We start from the raw sequence: 17688 nt of genomic DNA on the forward strand, positions 1-17688 counted from the left end.
CACAAGAACTCAAACTCCTAACATTCCACAGCGCAGAAGTAAAAGCTTTCCACACTTCAAAAGGTTATGAGAGAATCTGGGCACAATTAACATGTATTCACAATGCCGATCCTGAGACCACCGTGTGACCTACTGAGAACGGTAAGAATGTACCTGTTTCAGAAAGATCTCCATACAATATGATGAAAAATACAAGCTCTGTACATGTCAAAGAAGAGAAGGCATCATCATGCACAAAGCACTACTCTGAACTCCATTTTGGCACCAAGGAGTTTGGATCATGAGGCAGGTGACTTTCCCTCTGGGCTCTGGCTTCCCCAACTGTAAAAAAAGGAGGTTAGAATACATCATCTCCAGGTTTCCTCTTGTTCCAGCATTCTCACGCCACTTATAGGCTTCAGTTTCCTGGAAAATCTGTTTATGACGAACACCACATTTTCCAAAGACATCAGGTAAATGAGGAGTTAGTACAATTCAATATAACCTGTACCACCTTTTTTAAAAACGAACCTCATTATGGGTTTCTTTCAGCTACAACCCTCAAGTAATCAATGGTAATGTCTTTTTCTTGTCCTCCTTTATTGATGAGTTTCAACGTTCTGTTAATTCTTGGCATTTCTACCATCCTCTGCCCAACAGAGTTTAATTCTGGCCAGAGCCCTGCTCCATGTTGCAGCTTCTCCGTAAATAATCATGTAACCTTGAGATGGTCAAAACTTTCTCTCATCATTAGTCTGGTAAGCTATTTGCTGTCCGATGTTCAGAGAGGGTGCTAAAAGATTACATGACAAATTGTAACTATAATTCTTTTCCTTTTATCCAAAGCTGCAAAGAAAATAGCATTTCAACATTACACACCAGCAAAGGACTGAGGTACTATTAATGTTTAAGTCTACCAAAGATCCCAAAAGAAATTTTAAAGTTAGATGCTCTTGGGAAGAGTAGGGGGTCAAATAAAAAATGTAATCAAGCCTCAATTTTATGTATTAACAGAATGAGCACATGAATAATGCCAAACAAACTGTTCAATAATCAATCATACTTGCTTTTAGATAAAGTCAGATTTATTCCGAGAGAAACAACACGACATTCTGCTTGGTTTCTCAGTTCAGTGACTCTGGACATTGCTGGGTAGTTAGCTGAAGGGAAGTCCAAGGAGTCAAAGAAGATAATCTGCTTATAAGCAACTGATAATCTAAGACAAGTTAAAAGATGGAAATGCACCGTGGTAGTCTCACGAGATCTTTCACTGAACTCCAGGATGAAGAGAATCCAGTTTCTATTTACCAACCCACAAATCAAGCTGGAGTCCTAAAGTTTAGGCCAATACTTTCAGATCAGTCATTCCTAGAACCCTACAGAAAAGAAAATGGTTTTGAACCACAGGCATACCTCATTTTACTGCACTTTACAGACAATGCATTTTTTAGGAATTGAAGGTTTGTGGCAACCCTTCGTCAAGCAAGCCTATCATTTTGGTAATTATCACAATGTTTAAAACGTTTTCATTATTATTATATCTGTAATGGTGATTTGTAATCATTGATCTTTGATTGTAATTGTTTTGGGGCACCATGAATCAAATCATATAAGACAGAGTACTTAATTGATAAATGTGGTATGTGTTCTGACTGCTCCACTGATTGGCCAGTCCCCCATCTCTCTCCCTCTCCTTGGGCCTCCATATGCCCTGAGAAACAACACTATTGAAATTAGACCAGTTAATAAGCCTACGATGGCCTCTAAGTGTTCAAGTGAGAGAAAGAGTTGCATGTCTCTCACTTTAAATCGAAAGCTAGAAATGACTTAGCTTTAGTGAGGAAGGCATGTCAAAAGTAACAACAGACCGAAAGCCAGGCCAAAAGCTAAGTCTTTTGCACCAGTTAGCCAAGTTGTGAATGCAAAGGAAAAATTCTTCAAGAAAACTCAAAGTGCTACTCCAGTAGACATATGATTAACGAGAAAGTAAAACAGCCTTATTGCTGATATGGAGAAAGTTTGAGTGGTCTGGATAAAAGATCAAACTAGCCACAACATTTCTTTAAGCCAAAGCCTAATCCAGAGCAAGGTCCTAACTCTCTTCAATTCTGTGCAACCTGAGAGAGGTAAGGAAGCCGCATAAGAAAGTCTGAAGCTAGCAGAGGTTGGTTCATGAGGTTCAAGGAGAGAAGCCATCTCCATAACATAAAAGTGCAAGGTGAACCAGCAAGTGATCCAGAAGATCTAACTAAGATCACTGATGAAGGTGGCTACACTAAACAACAGATTTTCGATGCAGACAAAACAACCTTACACTGGAAGGAAATGCCATCTAGGACTTTGATAGCTAGAGAGAAGTCAATGCCTGGCTTCAAAATTTCAAAGAACAAACTGACTCTCTTGTTAGGGGCTAATGCAGCTGGTAACTTTAAGTTGAAGCCAATGTTCATTCATCATTTCAAAAATCCTAGAGCCCTTAACAATGATGCTAAATCTACTCAGCATGTGCTATATAAATAGAACAAAAAAGCCTAGACGACAGTGCATCTGTTCACAGTATGGCTCACTGAATATTGTAAGCCCACTATTGAGACCTACTGCTCAGAAAACAAGATTCCTTTCAAAATATTACTGCTCATTGAAAATGCACCTGGTCACCCAAGAGCTCTGATGCATATGTACAAGATTAATGCTGTTTTCATGCCTGATAATACAATATCCATTCTGTGGCCCATGGATCAAGGAGTATTTTGACTTTCAAGTTTTATTATTTAAGAAACACATTCTTAAGGATATAGCTGCCATGGATAGTGTTTCCTCTGATGAATCTGGAAAATGTAAATTGAAAACCTTCTGGAAAAGATTCACCACTGTAGATGCCAGTAAAAGCATTTGTAATTCATGGGAGGAGATCAAGATATCAAAATTAACAGGAGTTTGGAATAAATTGATTCCAACCCTCACAGATGACTTTGACGGGTTCAAGACGTTAGTGGATGAAGTAACAGCAGATGTGGTATAAATAACAAAAGAACTGTAATTAGAAGTACAGCCTGATGATGTTGACTGAAATGCTGCAATCTCATGATAAAACTTGAACAGATGAGAAGCTGCTTCTTATGGATGAGCAAAGAAAATGGTTTCTTGAGATGGAATCTATTCCTGGTGTAGATGCTGTGAACATTGTTGAAATGACAACAAAGGATTTGGGATGTTACATAAACTTAGTTGATAAAGCAGCAGCAGGGTTTGAGAGGATTGACTCCAATTCTGAAAGAAGTTCTACTGTGGGTAAAATGCTATCAAATAGCATTACATGCTACAGAGAAATCTTATGTGAAATGAAGAGTCAATTGACAGGGCAAACTTTATTGCTGCCTTATTTTTAAAAATTGCCACAGCTACCCCGGCCTTCAGCAACCACCACCCTGATCAGTCAGCAGCCATCACCATCACCAGCAAAATAAGGACAACTCACCGAAGGCTCAGATGATTGTTAGCATTTTTTAGCAATAAAGTATTTTTAATTATGATATGTACATTTTTAGACAAATGCTATTGCACACTCAATAGACTACAGCACAGTATAAACATAACTTTTAAATGCACTGGAAAACCAAAAAATTAATGTGACCTGCTTTATTGGGGTGGTCTGGAACTGAACCCTCAGTACTTGGAGGTATGCCTGTATTCAGCTGAAGTACTAAAGAACCAAACATGGCTGACCTTGGAGAAGGTAAAAGCAGTATCAGAATTCCTGCTATAACTTCTCCTAATTCCAATTCCTCTATAGCTATGCAAGACTCAGACCAAACCCAATCACTTCCTTTCGGACACTAAGGGGCGGGCAAAGAGACGAGAAATTTGTAAATGGGATTCCTGGTACTAGATGAGAGGAAAACGGAGATGTCTTAGCAATATTAAAGAGATCCGGGGAAAAGAATTATTGTGTTGATGGCATAATTCTTGATATCAATGACTGCTAAGTGTGGTAGAACAGGGTTGTGCTTCAACCTACTGAGAACATTTCTATACTGTGGCACATGTGGGTGACAAACTGTTCTCATTTCATTGTACAACATTCTAAACCTTACTCTCCAAGGGACTAATAACCTTGGGAATACTGAAGGAGCTTTGCAGGATTCAAGAAAAACCTTTTTTTTTCCTGTAGCATGTGTGTTTGTAATCATATCAATAATGAAAATTAACAGCTAATATTCACTGGCCACTTACTATGTGTCAGGCACTATACTACTTGGCACTACCCATGTTGTCTCATTTAATCCTCTATTTTAACAAAACATGGTAAAGTGGAAATTTTTTAAAAGATGGTACAGCAAAGATAGATACTTTTATACAATCTTCATCTTAAAGATGAAGACCTGAGGCTTAAAGAGGTTAATTAACTGACCCAAGGTCACACAGCTAGCAAATAGCAGAGCTGGGATTCAAACCCAGGCAGTCTGAGCCAGAGTTTGTGTTCATCCACTACACTAAACATTAAGACACACCTAATAGGCACACTCGGAAGGGCATATGCTTTGAATTATTTTCTCCAACAGTGCCAACAAGCCATTGTGAACCATCCATATTCTCCAGTGTAGTCATTTTTATATAGGAAAACTTCTCTATGGGTTAAACCTTATAAATTCAATCCCCCAATTTAAATAATGACACCTAAGGAGAGATCACAGAAAGGTACGGCTGTCTTCCTCAAATTCACCTCCAAAGTTAGGAAGCCAACTCAATAAGACCTATCTCCAAGGAAGCTGGAATGGATAAGACTGAAGTCTATGACTGGAGAAGTGTTCTGTTAGCCTACAGAGGAAACAAACCCACATTCACCATGCCTATATGAGATCCACAAAACAAAAAGTAAGACCTCCTAGGAAGCTATTTATTTGACCAAGTCTTAAGAGTCTCAACTAAGGTGGTGGCGGTTGGAACAGAAGGAAGGGATGGAAAGACGACTCCTGAAGATGCAGCACCTCCTCCATGAAGCCTTTCCCAACTTCCCACGGGCAGAGCTGCTCGTGCCTTTCTGCCACGACCTCTTGTTCATGTCTCCATAACAGCATCGACACTCCAAGCTTGGATTTCAAATACGTGGTATACCCCCATTACACTAAAAGCTCCACAAGAGCAAGAACGGTGACGTAATCATTGTCCTATCTAGACTGTGAGCTAATCGTTTTCATATCCTAACACCTTCTTGACTCCTGACAGAAGAGCCGGCCTCTGCTCATGAACTTGTATGATCCATGAAGAGAACCTTGTCTTTCATCTTTGAGCCCTTTCATCTTTGAGAAATAGCTCCAAGGCTTCTTTCAAGTCTGCTGAACATCGACACCTCTAACTAAAAATGCAAAGTTGCCCATGGGGACGGGCACGTGAGGAAGCAGAGAATTATGTGATACCAGAACACTTAGCCAGAATGTCCAATAGACACATGAAACACAAATCAGGGCTAGGGAGCTAAGAGCTGTCTAAAAAAAGGTGCTGAAAGGAGAAGAATGATTGAGTTCTTCCAAAAAGATGAGGAATAGGGTTATAGAGTCAAATTCTAGTGAAGAGTCAAGAATAAAGAGTCCAATAAAATCTTTGGCAAAAGAACATTGGCAACCCTCAAGAAAGTAGGTTTTGGGCATTCTACAAAATAAGTGACTAGTACTCTTCAAAAATGAAAGACAAGGGGAGAATAAGGAAATATGACAATTAAAGGCAATGAAGGATCCCAGAACAGAAAAAGACCATTATTGCAAACACTGGTGACATCTGAATTAAGTAAGTCTGCAGTTTAGTTACTAATATGATATGAATGTTAATCCCCTGGTTGTGATCATTATACAATAGTTATGTAAGATGTTAACTTTAGAGGAAGCTGGATGAGGAATATATGGAAGCTGTATTATTTTTGTAAATTTTCGCTAAGCTTAAAATTAATTCAAAATAAAAAGTAAAACAAAAAAGAATATAGGTTTTGTAGCAAGAGCAGCAACATATTACAAGGAAGAGGAAAATGATTCAGAAACTGAAGTAACAGGGTATGAATCAAATTTTCTTGAAGTCTAACACAAAAGCAGAGATACAGGCCAACAAACAAACAAGGTAACAGCACAAAAAGGCTTTCCAAAGGAGGAAACAACACAGCATATTTGAAGGCCTGTACTGGTTCATTCACTCAATCACTAAACAACCACTTAATTAGACATCAACTGTGGCTGACACTCTGCTAGGTGCTGGTCCCTGCCTCGAAGGCTACAGTGTAGTAAAGAACATGTACAGGGAGGCATATAAATACAATGTGTTTTGTGAGTGTGAGAAGAATGAGCCAGAGGCAAGAGAGAGGACAAGAAGGATGCAAAGGGAGGAAATGAACTTAAGAAAAAAAATCAGTCAGGAGGTGAAACAGAAAACACTCTGAAATGGAAGTATCAATGAGAATAGCTCTTTATTATTTACAGTCACACTTCTAACAAAAAGTAACTTTGAAAAGTACTAAACTCATGCATAAAGAGCCTACTTCATGATGCTATAAAATGACATTATGATTAGAATAACGTTCTTAGGGTTATAGGTAGGATGAGACTACCACAGAATGAAAGATATATTTGAGCACCAGTATTCAGGCTTTCAGTAATGTTTCTTATCCACACAATGACAAAAAGCATAACAGAAAAGCTCAATTACAAAACAACTACTACCTTAAGAGCCAGATAAGAAATATAAATGATAAACACACACAAGAAAGAAAAGACTATTAAAGCAACCTTGAACTAACACGTTTTATATTCCTACTAGATTAACAGGAAAAAAATTACAACTAGTATATCAAAATAGCAATTACAATGGAATACACACAGTTTACAAGGAGCACTATAAACTGATAAAGGATTAACTCCACATAAGCACTATGGATCCCTTAACATATCTGCAGCTAAGAGGACCCCATCCTCTCCTGCCACTCCCCCCCATTTACCCAATGCTCTGAACATTTCACTCCCCTGCTTTTGCTCTTAATCCCAATCAAGAAGGACCATCCCCAGCCTACTTTACCACCCGCAGAAATTCCTACCCATTCATCAAGGCTGGGATTCTAGTGTCATCTCTCTTTTCTTCAATGACCAAACCAAATCCATCCCCACCAATACATGCCTCTCCAAGCATATCCAATCTTTTCCTCCATTGTGCTCCCATAATGCATTTATTCATATAGGTAGTTGTTTAAATGCCTGTCTCGTTCCTTAAATTATGAATTCTTTAAGGCCCAGGACCGTGTCGTAATAATTTTAGTACATGCAATACTTAGCACAGGAGATGGCACATGGTAATTACTAACGACTATGAGAGGGAAAAAAATGTCACATGAACAAAGAAGTTCACTACAATATTATCTCCAAGAACAAAAACCTGGAAACCACCTAAATATCCCATTATAGAGGAATACTTCAGGGAAAAGTGTTCTATCATGCAAGCAAAAAGTATGCAAATATCAAAAATAATATGAAGGTTATGTTATTTTTAGTAACAGCAAACATTTCTGGCAATGTTAAATTAAAAACATAGAACACAAAACAGTATCTATACAATGGTTACAGCCACACAAAATACATAAGGACTATGGGAACATAAAAAGTATTTATTGCATTAGGGTAGTAGTTTTCCTCTTCTCAAATATTTCAATACTGTTCCTGTCAGTTTATTATCATTAAAAAACTTCATTTCAAAAGAAAGAAAGAGAGGGAAAGGAGCAAGTTTAGAGACTCCTCTAAGCCCCTGCAACCCAAGGGAAATGCTAAGATATTACTGGTAAGTGACAAGAGGAGTGGGAGTCTGCAATATCACCAAAACCTAGGGTCCCTGACCCCAATCTGCCTCAAAGAGAATTCCTCTCATGTCACAAGCTGCATTAAATGTGAATTCTTTATTGCAAAACTTCGGAGGCAAGAACTTTTTACAGACATCTGTGGAATTAGTATTAATGAGAGTGCTCTGGAGTTCATATATGTGCCTATGCAGCAGAAATTTCTCAGCCAAAGCACTGCTGGGCACACTTCTTGATGAGATGTCTAAGCCTGAAGGCATCAAAAAAGTAAATTTCCATATTGGGAACATAACTAGTTTCCTCCTGAAGATTTTTTCCATCACCTCCTGTCCACATTGTAATTCTCCAGTCTTCTCAAATGAATAGTTAACATATGTCAAGGATATAAGGCATATACTGAGGCATTTGGTGCCTAACTCTGTTATTCATAGAAGAACCAATATCAGCAGAAAATTGGAATCTTCCCAACAAGTTGCCCCAAAAATGAAAAGAAAAAAAAATTTTTTTTTTTTTTAAAGACAAGGTCTCACTCTGTTGCCCAGGCTAGAGTGCCATGGTGTCATCATAGCTCATGGCAATCTCAAACTCCTGGGCTCAAGTGATCCTCCTACCTCAGCGTCCTGAGTAGTTGGGACTACAGGTGCACTCCACCACACCCAGCTCATTTTTCCATTTTTTGTAAAGACAGGGTCTCACTATGTTGTTCAGGCTGGTCATGAACTCCTGGCCTTTAAGCAATCTTCTCACCTTGGCCTCCCAAAGTGCTAGGATTATAGGCATGAGCCACTGTACCTGGCCCCAAGATGAAATTTAAGAGACACCCAAAAAGAAAAGTTTCATTTCTTTCTTTTCTTTACTAAAAACATTAAATACTTTTAATAAACATTTTCTGACATCGCATGATATTTTTCCTTGCTGAGTCCCTGAATTTCAGGAATGGAATTCACCTTAGTCTCTCTCTACATTTTAGGAATGGAAAGACTCTGAAGCCATATAGTCCATCTCCTCATTCTGCAAGTGATTAAAAAAAAAAAAAATGATGTACAGAGAGGGAAAATGACTTGTCCTGAGTCACCCAGATAAGTAATGATAAAAGTGGGATTACAACCCAAATCTCCCAGAAATGCAAAATCTAAAGTATCACCGGAGACTTACTGAATCAAACTCTGAGGGTGGGGATATTCAAATCAGACAACTTCATATCCGTATGTCCCCACGAAGTGAACTTCAGTGGTCCCACTGAGCCTACTTTGTAAATAATAACTAACAACCAATGGCTCTTAAGATTGATGCATTCCTCTACATGGGTACTATACTTCAATTTTTAAAATTTTTTAAAATCTGAAAACAAAATGTAAAACTACATTTGGGTGTTCAGTTGGTTTCAGTTCGGGCCCTTCTCCTTACTGGCTGTTTGACTTTAGGCAGGTAACTTGACCTCTCTAGCTTGAGTTTCCTTTTCTATAAGATAGGCACGCCAATTTTATAGAAAATAAATCCTTGCATGCCCACAAGGAAGGCCTACATAGTGTGTTGTCTGCCTATATCTCCAGCTTCAACACCTACCATTCTCCTGCTCACTCCCCATGTTCCAGTTACATCGATCCTCCTCCTGGTCCTCTAACAGGCTGTTCCCTCTGCCTCCATCACTGGGCCCCCTTCACATGACGGGCTCCTTCACAACCTTGAGAGATTAAACATGAGAACCTGTCTGAAAGCACCTTGGCTCAGTTTCTGGCACACAGTCGGAAGGCAATACAGCACGGTGGTTAGGAGCTCCAGTTATGGAATAAGACTGTCTGAGAACCCTGGCCATGCCACACTACCTGGCTAGATGCCTTAAGACAAGCACTTTTTTGTACCTCAGTTTCCTCATCTGTGCAACAGGGATTAAAAACAGTACCTTCCTCATAGGGTTGTTATGAGGATTTAGAGAGATGTCGCAGGTAAGTAAACCATCTTTCATGTCTATAAAATGTTACTGTTTTCAAAGAGCTTTTGCATCCAAAAACTCATCTGATCATCATGACTTTCAACAAAGGGATAGGTGCATTTGACTAAGTATGGAGTAGATTCCAGACTATACTATCTTTTAGGAAGAAGAAGAGTGGACATGGATCTTACAGAAAGGAAACTGCATGAATAGCATGTGTGAGAAATGAACAGAGCAGGAAATAAAGAGACCAGGACTCTGATTTCAACTCCGCCCACCACCTTGGCCTACAAGCTCAGGTAAATCCCTTTATCAGACCGGCGTTCACTTTTCATCTGTAAACAAATGCGTTGAATGAAGTTATCTATAACATCTCTCAATATAAAATTCAAACTCTTTATCATGGCCCACAAGGAAGGCCTACACAGTGTGTCATCTCCCTACATCTCCAGCTTTGTCACCTACCATTCTCCTGCTCACTCCCCATGTTCCAGCTACATCAGTCCTCCTCCTGGTCCTCTAATAGGCTGTTCCCTCCACCTCCATCACTGTGCCCCCTTCACATGACTGGCTCCTTCCCAATCTTCAGTCCTTTAATATCCATTCCTCAGAGTTCTTCCCCAACCACCTTATCTAAAGTAACAGGTCCTGTCCCCCACTCTCAGAAGTTATTTTCTACAGCAGCGCTGTCCAATAAAATAAAACCAAAGCCGCAAATGGATCATTTATGTAACTTTACATTTTCCAGTAGCCACATTAAAAAAGATTTTTAAAAGGTGACATTAATTTTAATAACATATTTTCTTTAACCCAATGAATCCTAAATATTATCATTTTGACAGGTAATCAACATAAAAATAAGATATTTTACATTAATTATTTTCACTTATTATCTCAAATATCTTTTAATCGTTATTACCAATAATCAGTGTAACTGACATGATCAGTATGATCATATAATCGGTATTTTAAATTTACTTTTTTCATACTAAGTCTTCAAAATTCAGTGAGATTTTACACTTACACTACTTCTCAATTCAGACTAGTCACATTTCAAGCATTCAACAGCCCTATGTGGCTAGTAGCTAACACGTTGGGCAGGAGTTAGGACACCCGAGCTCTAATCCCAACTGTTAGTTTCTGAGTGGCTCTGGACAAGCCTTGTCTGCCCTTTGGGCCACCGTTTCCCCACAAGTATCCTGAGCAAGAGGGACAAGAAGATTCCTAGGAAGCTATCCCTTGCTAGAGTTCAAAACATCTCCCAAAAGCCACAATTAACACAAGCCCAGCTTTCGATACTTAAAAATCAGCTCTCACGTTCATCAGTTGGTACTGCCCTCAAATAACCCTACCAGGCAGTTACTACTGTCTCCACTGTATAGATACAAAAACTGAGCCTCAGAGAAAGGAAAATGACTTGTCCAAAAGCCACACAGCCAGTCAGTGGGAAGCTGGGGCTCAAATCCAAGAAAGACCAGTGCTCCCCCACCACCACCTCAATGAGTGGGGAGAAGCGAGCTGAGAGGGGATGGACGGTTGTGAAAATAGAACAATCTGGAGCTTCAGGGGAGTTCAAGGAAATCAGGCCCCAGGGTGAGAAGAGGAGGTGAAAGGGTTCAGGCCTTGAAAAGGAATGAATCGAAAGAGCCCACGTGGGCCTCGGGAAGTGAAGAGAAATGAGAGTCTGGGCCCCCGGGTGGCTTGAGAAGTGAGGGGGCCTGGGAAGTTGGGTGAGGGGAGGTCAGATGAAGGGACTCTGGCCCCGCGATCCCTGCCCGGGTAAGGGAGTGGTGCCCCGGCCCTTCTCGCCCCTCTTACCTGGTAGCTCAGAAGTTCGCCCACGTCCATGGTCCCGGGCCCAGCCAACAACGGGTACTCTGGTTCCCTCCACTCACACCCAGACCGCAGAGACCCTCAGCTGCGGCTCCAGCCACACTGCCGTAAAGAACCTCGAGCGGGGTCGCAGAGCCAATGGGGTAAAAGTGAGCGCGACGAGAGAGCTGGCCACACTGAGGTAAAAGGCAGCGCTACCGTAAAGCGCGCTGCAGTTGTGACAGTACTGCTTCCGCTCCGGGTCTGAAGTGGGCGGGGAAAGGGGCGGAGACTTGGAGGAGTGAGAGGAGGGGAGAGAAAGGCCCAAAGAAACGTTTTATTGCGCAGCCCTTATGTCTAGGGGGGAGTGCTGCGTGCTTGACCTGCGCTCTCACGAGCTTCCAGTGATTTATCCTCATTTCACCCTCATTTCACAGGTGAGGAAACTGAGGCTCAGAACATGGTTTAATACATGAGCCAATCAGTCTACTGATTGATTCATTCATTCATTAATCCTGATCATCATACTATAAAATACCTTCAGATACCCACCGTAAATCCTATAAATACTATACTCACTAGCCATGCTATACTATACTCGCTACTGAGCGCTTGAAATATGGCTAGTCTGAATTGAGATGTGCCGTAAGTGTAAATAAAATACCTACTGGATTTCTAAGACTTACATTGATTACATGTTAGCATGACATTTTATATATATTAGGTCAAATGAAACATATTATAAAATTAATTTCACCCATTTCTTTTTGCTTCTTAAATGTGGTTAGTACAAAATTTTAGATTGCATATGTGGCTCTCATTTGTGTTTCCCATCATATTTCTAACAGACAGGGCTGGCTCAGAAAGTGACTTGTCCAAGGCTGCACAACTATTACTTTCTTAGAGTGGCTTCCTCAACTCACCCTCAGTCCAAGTAAGCAACCCCTCTCCTCATTATTCCCTTTCCTAGTACCTCGTCCGCTAAATGTATGTTACAGTGTGTAAGTTTGTACTTAATGATTGTTTACTTGTTTATTGACAGCCTCATTGACTGGACTACAGGCTCCATGAGAGCAGGGATTGTGTATGTCATGTTCACCGCTGCATTAGCCATCAAGCCTAGTACAGTGCCTGCTAGAGGGGAAGGTTTCTCAATGAGCCTTGTGTACCATGGTAAGGAGACTGGATTTTATGCAAACAGCATTGAAAAGATTTTAAGCAGGGTAGTTTTGTGATGGGATTTATGTTTTTTAAGGATCACCTATGCAATCTGCTTTGAATCGAGTTTATTTGAATGTCTTTCCCCCTGATACTTAGACACGAATATAGACTGTGCCTTGCTCAGGAAGACAGGACAGAGTAATGGTGAGAGCGTACCCTTTGGACACAAACAGACCTGTGTTCTATTTCATGGTGTGCTGGAGCCAACTTGTATAGACAGGCTTACAAAAGCCCATGGTTAGGCCGGGCGCGGTGGCTCACGCCTGTAATCCTGGCACTCTGGGAGGCCGAGGTGGGCGGATCGTTTGAGCTCAGGAGTTCGAGACCAGCCTGAGCAAGAGCGAGACCCCATCTCTACCAAAAATAGAAAGAAATTATATGGACTGCTAAAAATATATATAGAAAAAATTAGCCGGGCATGGTGGCGCATGCCTGTAGTCCCAGCTACTCGGGAGGCTGAGACAGGAGGATCGCTTGAGCTCAGGAGTTTGAGGTTGCTGTGAGCTAGGCTGACGCCACGGCACTCACTCTAGCCTGGGCAACAGAGTGAGACTCTGTCTCAAAAAAAAAAAAAAAAAAAAAAGCCCATGGTTAAATTTTCAGAAAGTTTGCAAACTGATTGACATCAAGTTCATTGCTTGAAATCACAATGACAGGAATATTTACACCATGTAAATAAGCAAATGCTACAAATCAGGGTTGTTACTGTTGCTTTTCCAGAGAGCCAGTTGTTAACCATCTGCCAGCATACCCCTGATTCTGGTTCTAGTCAAAGTTCCACCACATCTGGCTGTGTGCCCCTTGGCAAGTTACTTTCTCTCTCTCTAAATTGCATTTTCTTCATCTGTAATGTGACTCAGTCATTCATTCAACGTATATTTAGTGAGAGCCTGCTCAAGGCTAGACACAATTCTGGGCTCTGAGTATACAGCAGTTTATAAAACAAAGTTCCTGCCTTCTTGGAACCTACATTCTAGTTGGGGAGAAAACTTGGTGGAAAAAAATATTGTTCTGAGTCTCATTTTATAGATGTGGAAACGGGGCAAGCAACTTCACCTCTGCATGCCTGATTTCCTCACCTGCAAAGTGGAGATTCAACCAAATCTACCTCATAAGGTTATGGAGGGTTTACCTGAGATGCTGCATGCAAAGCACTTAGCCTAGTACCTGGCACAGAAAGATGCTCGACCAATGTTTGATGTTACTATTATGAGGAATTGAGTGGGATGGGGGCAAGGAGAGGGCAGGAGGGATCAGAACATTTCTTACACACTTTCCTTTTCAGGCATTCAGTCTTGCCAATGTATTTTTAGAAGCAGCCTTAAAACATAGAATTATTAGGCAAAATCCTATGAGAACCAGATTTGGTGAGCAATGAGGATAATGTGCTCTGCTGGGCAGGTTTCCGAGAGGAGGTGCCATTTGGAGTAGAGTATAAAGGATGAGAAGAGTTGGCCAAGAGGACATAGTAGGAGAATAGTGACTCTGGCAGAGGGAACAGCATGAGCAAAGACATGGAGATCGGATATTTCTTGTAGACAGGACATAGAATGTGTGGAGGAAATGGTGGGAAGTAGGCAAGGGAAGATCACAGATAGGGTTAACAGATTTAGCAAATAAAAATACAGGACACCCGGTTAAATCTGAACTTCAGATAAACAATGCATTTTTTAGTATAAATGTGTCCCATGCAATATTTAATAACTTACTAAAGACTTTTCATTGCTTATCTGAAATTCTGATTTAACTGAGTATTCCTTTATTTTATCTGGCAACCCTAATCTTGGAAGATCTTGAATGCCATATTAAGATATTTGAATTTTGTCTTGATGAGAAGGTTCATTAATAATTCCCTGGGAACCTCCCCAGGGATGAGGCTTGGGGTACTCATCTGTCAAGTCTCAGCTTAATATCCCACATCACAGGAGCCTTCCCTGGGTACAAGATCTAATACAGTCCCTCCCTGCCTTCCAGATTTTCTACCAGAATTCCTCACCATTATCTTCAGAACACTTAGGATTTCTGTTTCTATATTTATTTGCATTTAACTCATTTGGGGGTCTGCTTTCCCTTCAGGATTCTAAGTTCCAAAACTTGGCCAGAGATTGCTGTATTGTTCACCACGATAACCTCAGAACCTAACACAACACTTGGCACGTAATTGGTACTCACCAAATAGTTGTTGATTTAATACATGAACCAATCAATCTACTCCTTGATTCATTGATTCATTCATTCCTGGCTGTAATACTATCAAATGTCTTCGAATTCCTACCCTAAACCCTAACAATGTAACTATTTCAATTTTAAAAATAAGGATATGAATATTCAGAAAAGCTATGTGCAATGCACCAAACAGGCCAAAAGCATGTGAGGATGATTTCAGAGTGGCATCCACAAGAGAGCTGGGAGAAGAGCACTACCCAGGAGACCAACTGCTGGGCTGTAACCTTTTAAAGGAATGTGGAAGACTTATCCCTTCCAGAAAGTTTTTAAATAGCTGTGAGCTGCCTAGGTTCCTTAAGCTTTTGATACTGTAAGATGTAATCAGAGTTGCCTCCTCCATTTCTCGGTGCCCTAGTAAATTATTTATTGGAACAGCCTTTAAGGAAATATCCTCAAAAAATACTCATAAAGTATATTTATCACCAATATTGAGCTCCCACCCTGAGAACTTGAGCTGATTTGAAAAATACAACACTGCCGAAGAAATTCTGACTCCTCCATTTAGGCACTGAATAGGTGGGGAAGAGTCGCAGAGTGGGCAATGGGAAGGGGAATATGTTTTCTAGGGAACAGAATGCAATTTCTGCGGCTCAGGAGGAATCTGTTCCTTCTGCTTCTCCTTCCCAAAGTCCAGGTCCCTGGATCCTCTGTATTCTAATATTTGTAAATAATTGTGAACACTGAAATGTGGGTAGTTTAGTTACTTGCCCACAGTCATAGTTAGTAACTGGCAAGGCTCCAATCCAAATCTGTCTGACTCTGCATTTCACAGTAGGGATTTGGGCTCAGTTAACCTTTCGAATAGTACTGACAGTTATGATCCAGGCACAGGAGATTATTGACTGCTAAAGAGTAATTATGTCTCCCAGCAGGTCTTGATTAGACACAAGGAGAATTTATGTTCCTAGATACACTGTGAGCCAAGTACAAACTCAGTAGTCACGGATATGCGATGAAAAGGAATTATTTGGCAGAGGAGGGAGAAGGGGTTTGAGATGTGATAATGGAACTGTGAGGATGTTAAAGGAGTCCTCATCTTTTAAAGATGCATACTTTAATTTATGTAAGAAATAATATGACGACTAGAATTTGCTTCAAAATAATCAGAGGTGGGGGTAAGTATGAATCTGAGTGGAAGAATAGATGAGAGAGAATTATTGTTGAGCTGGTAATTGTTGAAGGTGAATGACAGATAAATTGGAACTCATTCTTCTGGCAACAGGGTGGCAGCAGCAGTTCCAGGTACAACAACATGGAGAAGAATAAGAGAGATCATCTTTTCCTGAGGCTCTTTTTAGGATGAAGGAAGAAAGGATGCTGGCAGGGACCAGATATGTCTCTTGCATAAAGAAAGGATTCTGTGGTCAAGTATGTTTGGCTGGAAAAGCCATAAAACCAGCACTCACAATGGCCCGTAAGAATGTAACAAATTTCCTAAGCCCCTAATTCTGAGAAGCTTGCCCCATCAATGTCCTGCAACAATGACCCTCATGAGTCAGGCCTTCCAGAAATGCTTTAGTAATAAGGGATAGAAAGAACTGTTTGTGCTATCACCATTGGAGGCCAGTAGAAAGGACATTGGCCAAAACCACTTTGCCCTTGGGAAGTAAGCAGATTCCCTAGCAAGTGAGCAGAAGCAGGTGTTTATTACCCAGCCTTAGCACGAAGGATGTGTATTAGTTATGTATTGCTGCCTGACAAGTTACCCTAAAACTTAGTGGCTTAAAATAACAATGAACATTTATTATCTCACACAATTTCGGAGAATCAGGAATTTAGAAGCAGCTTATCAGGATGGTTCTGACTCAGAGTCTCTCATGAGGTTGCAGTCAAATGCCGGTCACTTCCAAGATGGCTCACTCACATAGCCAGCACGTTGATACTGGTTGCTGGCTGGAAACCTCAATTCCTTGCCACGTAGATCTCTTTATCAGGCTCACTGAGTGTTCTCACAACGTGGTGACTGACGTCCCCCAGAGTAAGTGACCCAAGAGAGAGCAAGACAGAAGCCACAGTGCCTTTTGTGACGTAGCCTCAGAATTCAGTCCATCATTTCTGCAGTATCTATGGATCTCACAGTTCCTATCTATTCACTGTGGGAGGGCACTCCACAGGGCATGAATACCAGGAAGTGAGATTCACTGGGACCATCTTGGAAGTGGAGCCTCCAGCTCCAGTCAAGCCTTCAGATGACTGACATAGGGAGCTGCAATCACCCATCTAAGCCATCCCTAAATTCCTAATCCACAGAAACAGTGAAATAATAAATGCTTGTTGTTTCATCCTCCTAAGTTTTTAGGTAATTTGTTGTGCAGCAAGAGATATACAAAGTCCAAGTAGGTTAGGTACCAAAGAATGAAATTCCCATCTCTGGTAGTCACTATGACCTATTGATAATCTGAGCATTTGATTAACACCCATTAGATGCCCTCAGTCATTCCCAGCAGGTATCAATGAAATTAACACCAGCAACAATGAAGGCAAAAAGGGAGACTGCTTAATTCACACTTTCTCATAGAGGATCATAATGCACATTAGTATATTAACAGCTCTGAGCAATTGTGTAGGGAGAAAATTGTTTAACTTTGTTTCACCCAATGTTTTCCAAGTTCACTTGACCACAGAAGCCACTTTTCATGTAACGCATTAGTACCCTGTGGAACCAGTGTTATGAAAGACACACCTTAACAAA

The 17688-nt window shown here is 40.7% G+C and overlaps 1 protein-coding gene across 1 annotated transcript in view; it reads right to left on the reverse strand.

Moving 5' to 3' along the window:
• CTNNBL1 (catenin beta like 1) overlaps positions 1-11683 on the reverse strand; it is a 164916-nt gene extending 153233 nt beyond the window's left edge. Inside the window, exon 1 of the mRNA XM_069495478.1 lies at positions 11556-11683. Within this exon, the coding sequence (XP_069351579.1) occupies positions 11556-11585 (30 nt within the window). The 5' untranslated portion in view covers positions 11586-11683. The remainder of the gene's footprint in view (positions 1-11555) is intronic.
• Positions 11684-17688: the final 6005 nt, after the last annotated feature.

Source organism: Eulemur rufifrons, chromosome 20 (genome assembly GCF_041146395.1).
Source record: "Eulemur rufifrons isolate Redbay chromosome 20, OSU_ERuf_1, whole genome shotgun sequence".
Classification (NCBI taxonomy): Eukaryota; Metazoa; Chordata; class Mammalia; order Primates; family Lemuridae; genus Eulemur; species Eulemur rufifrons.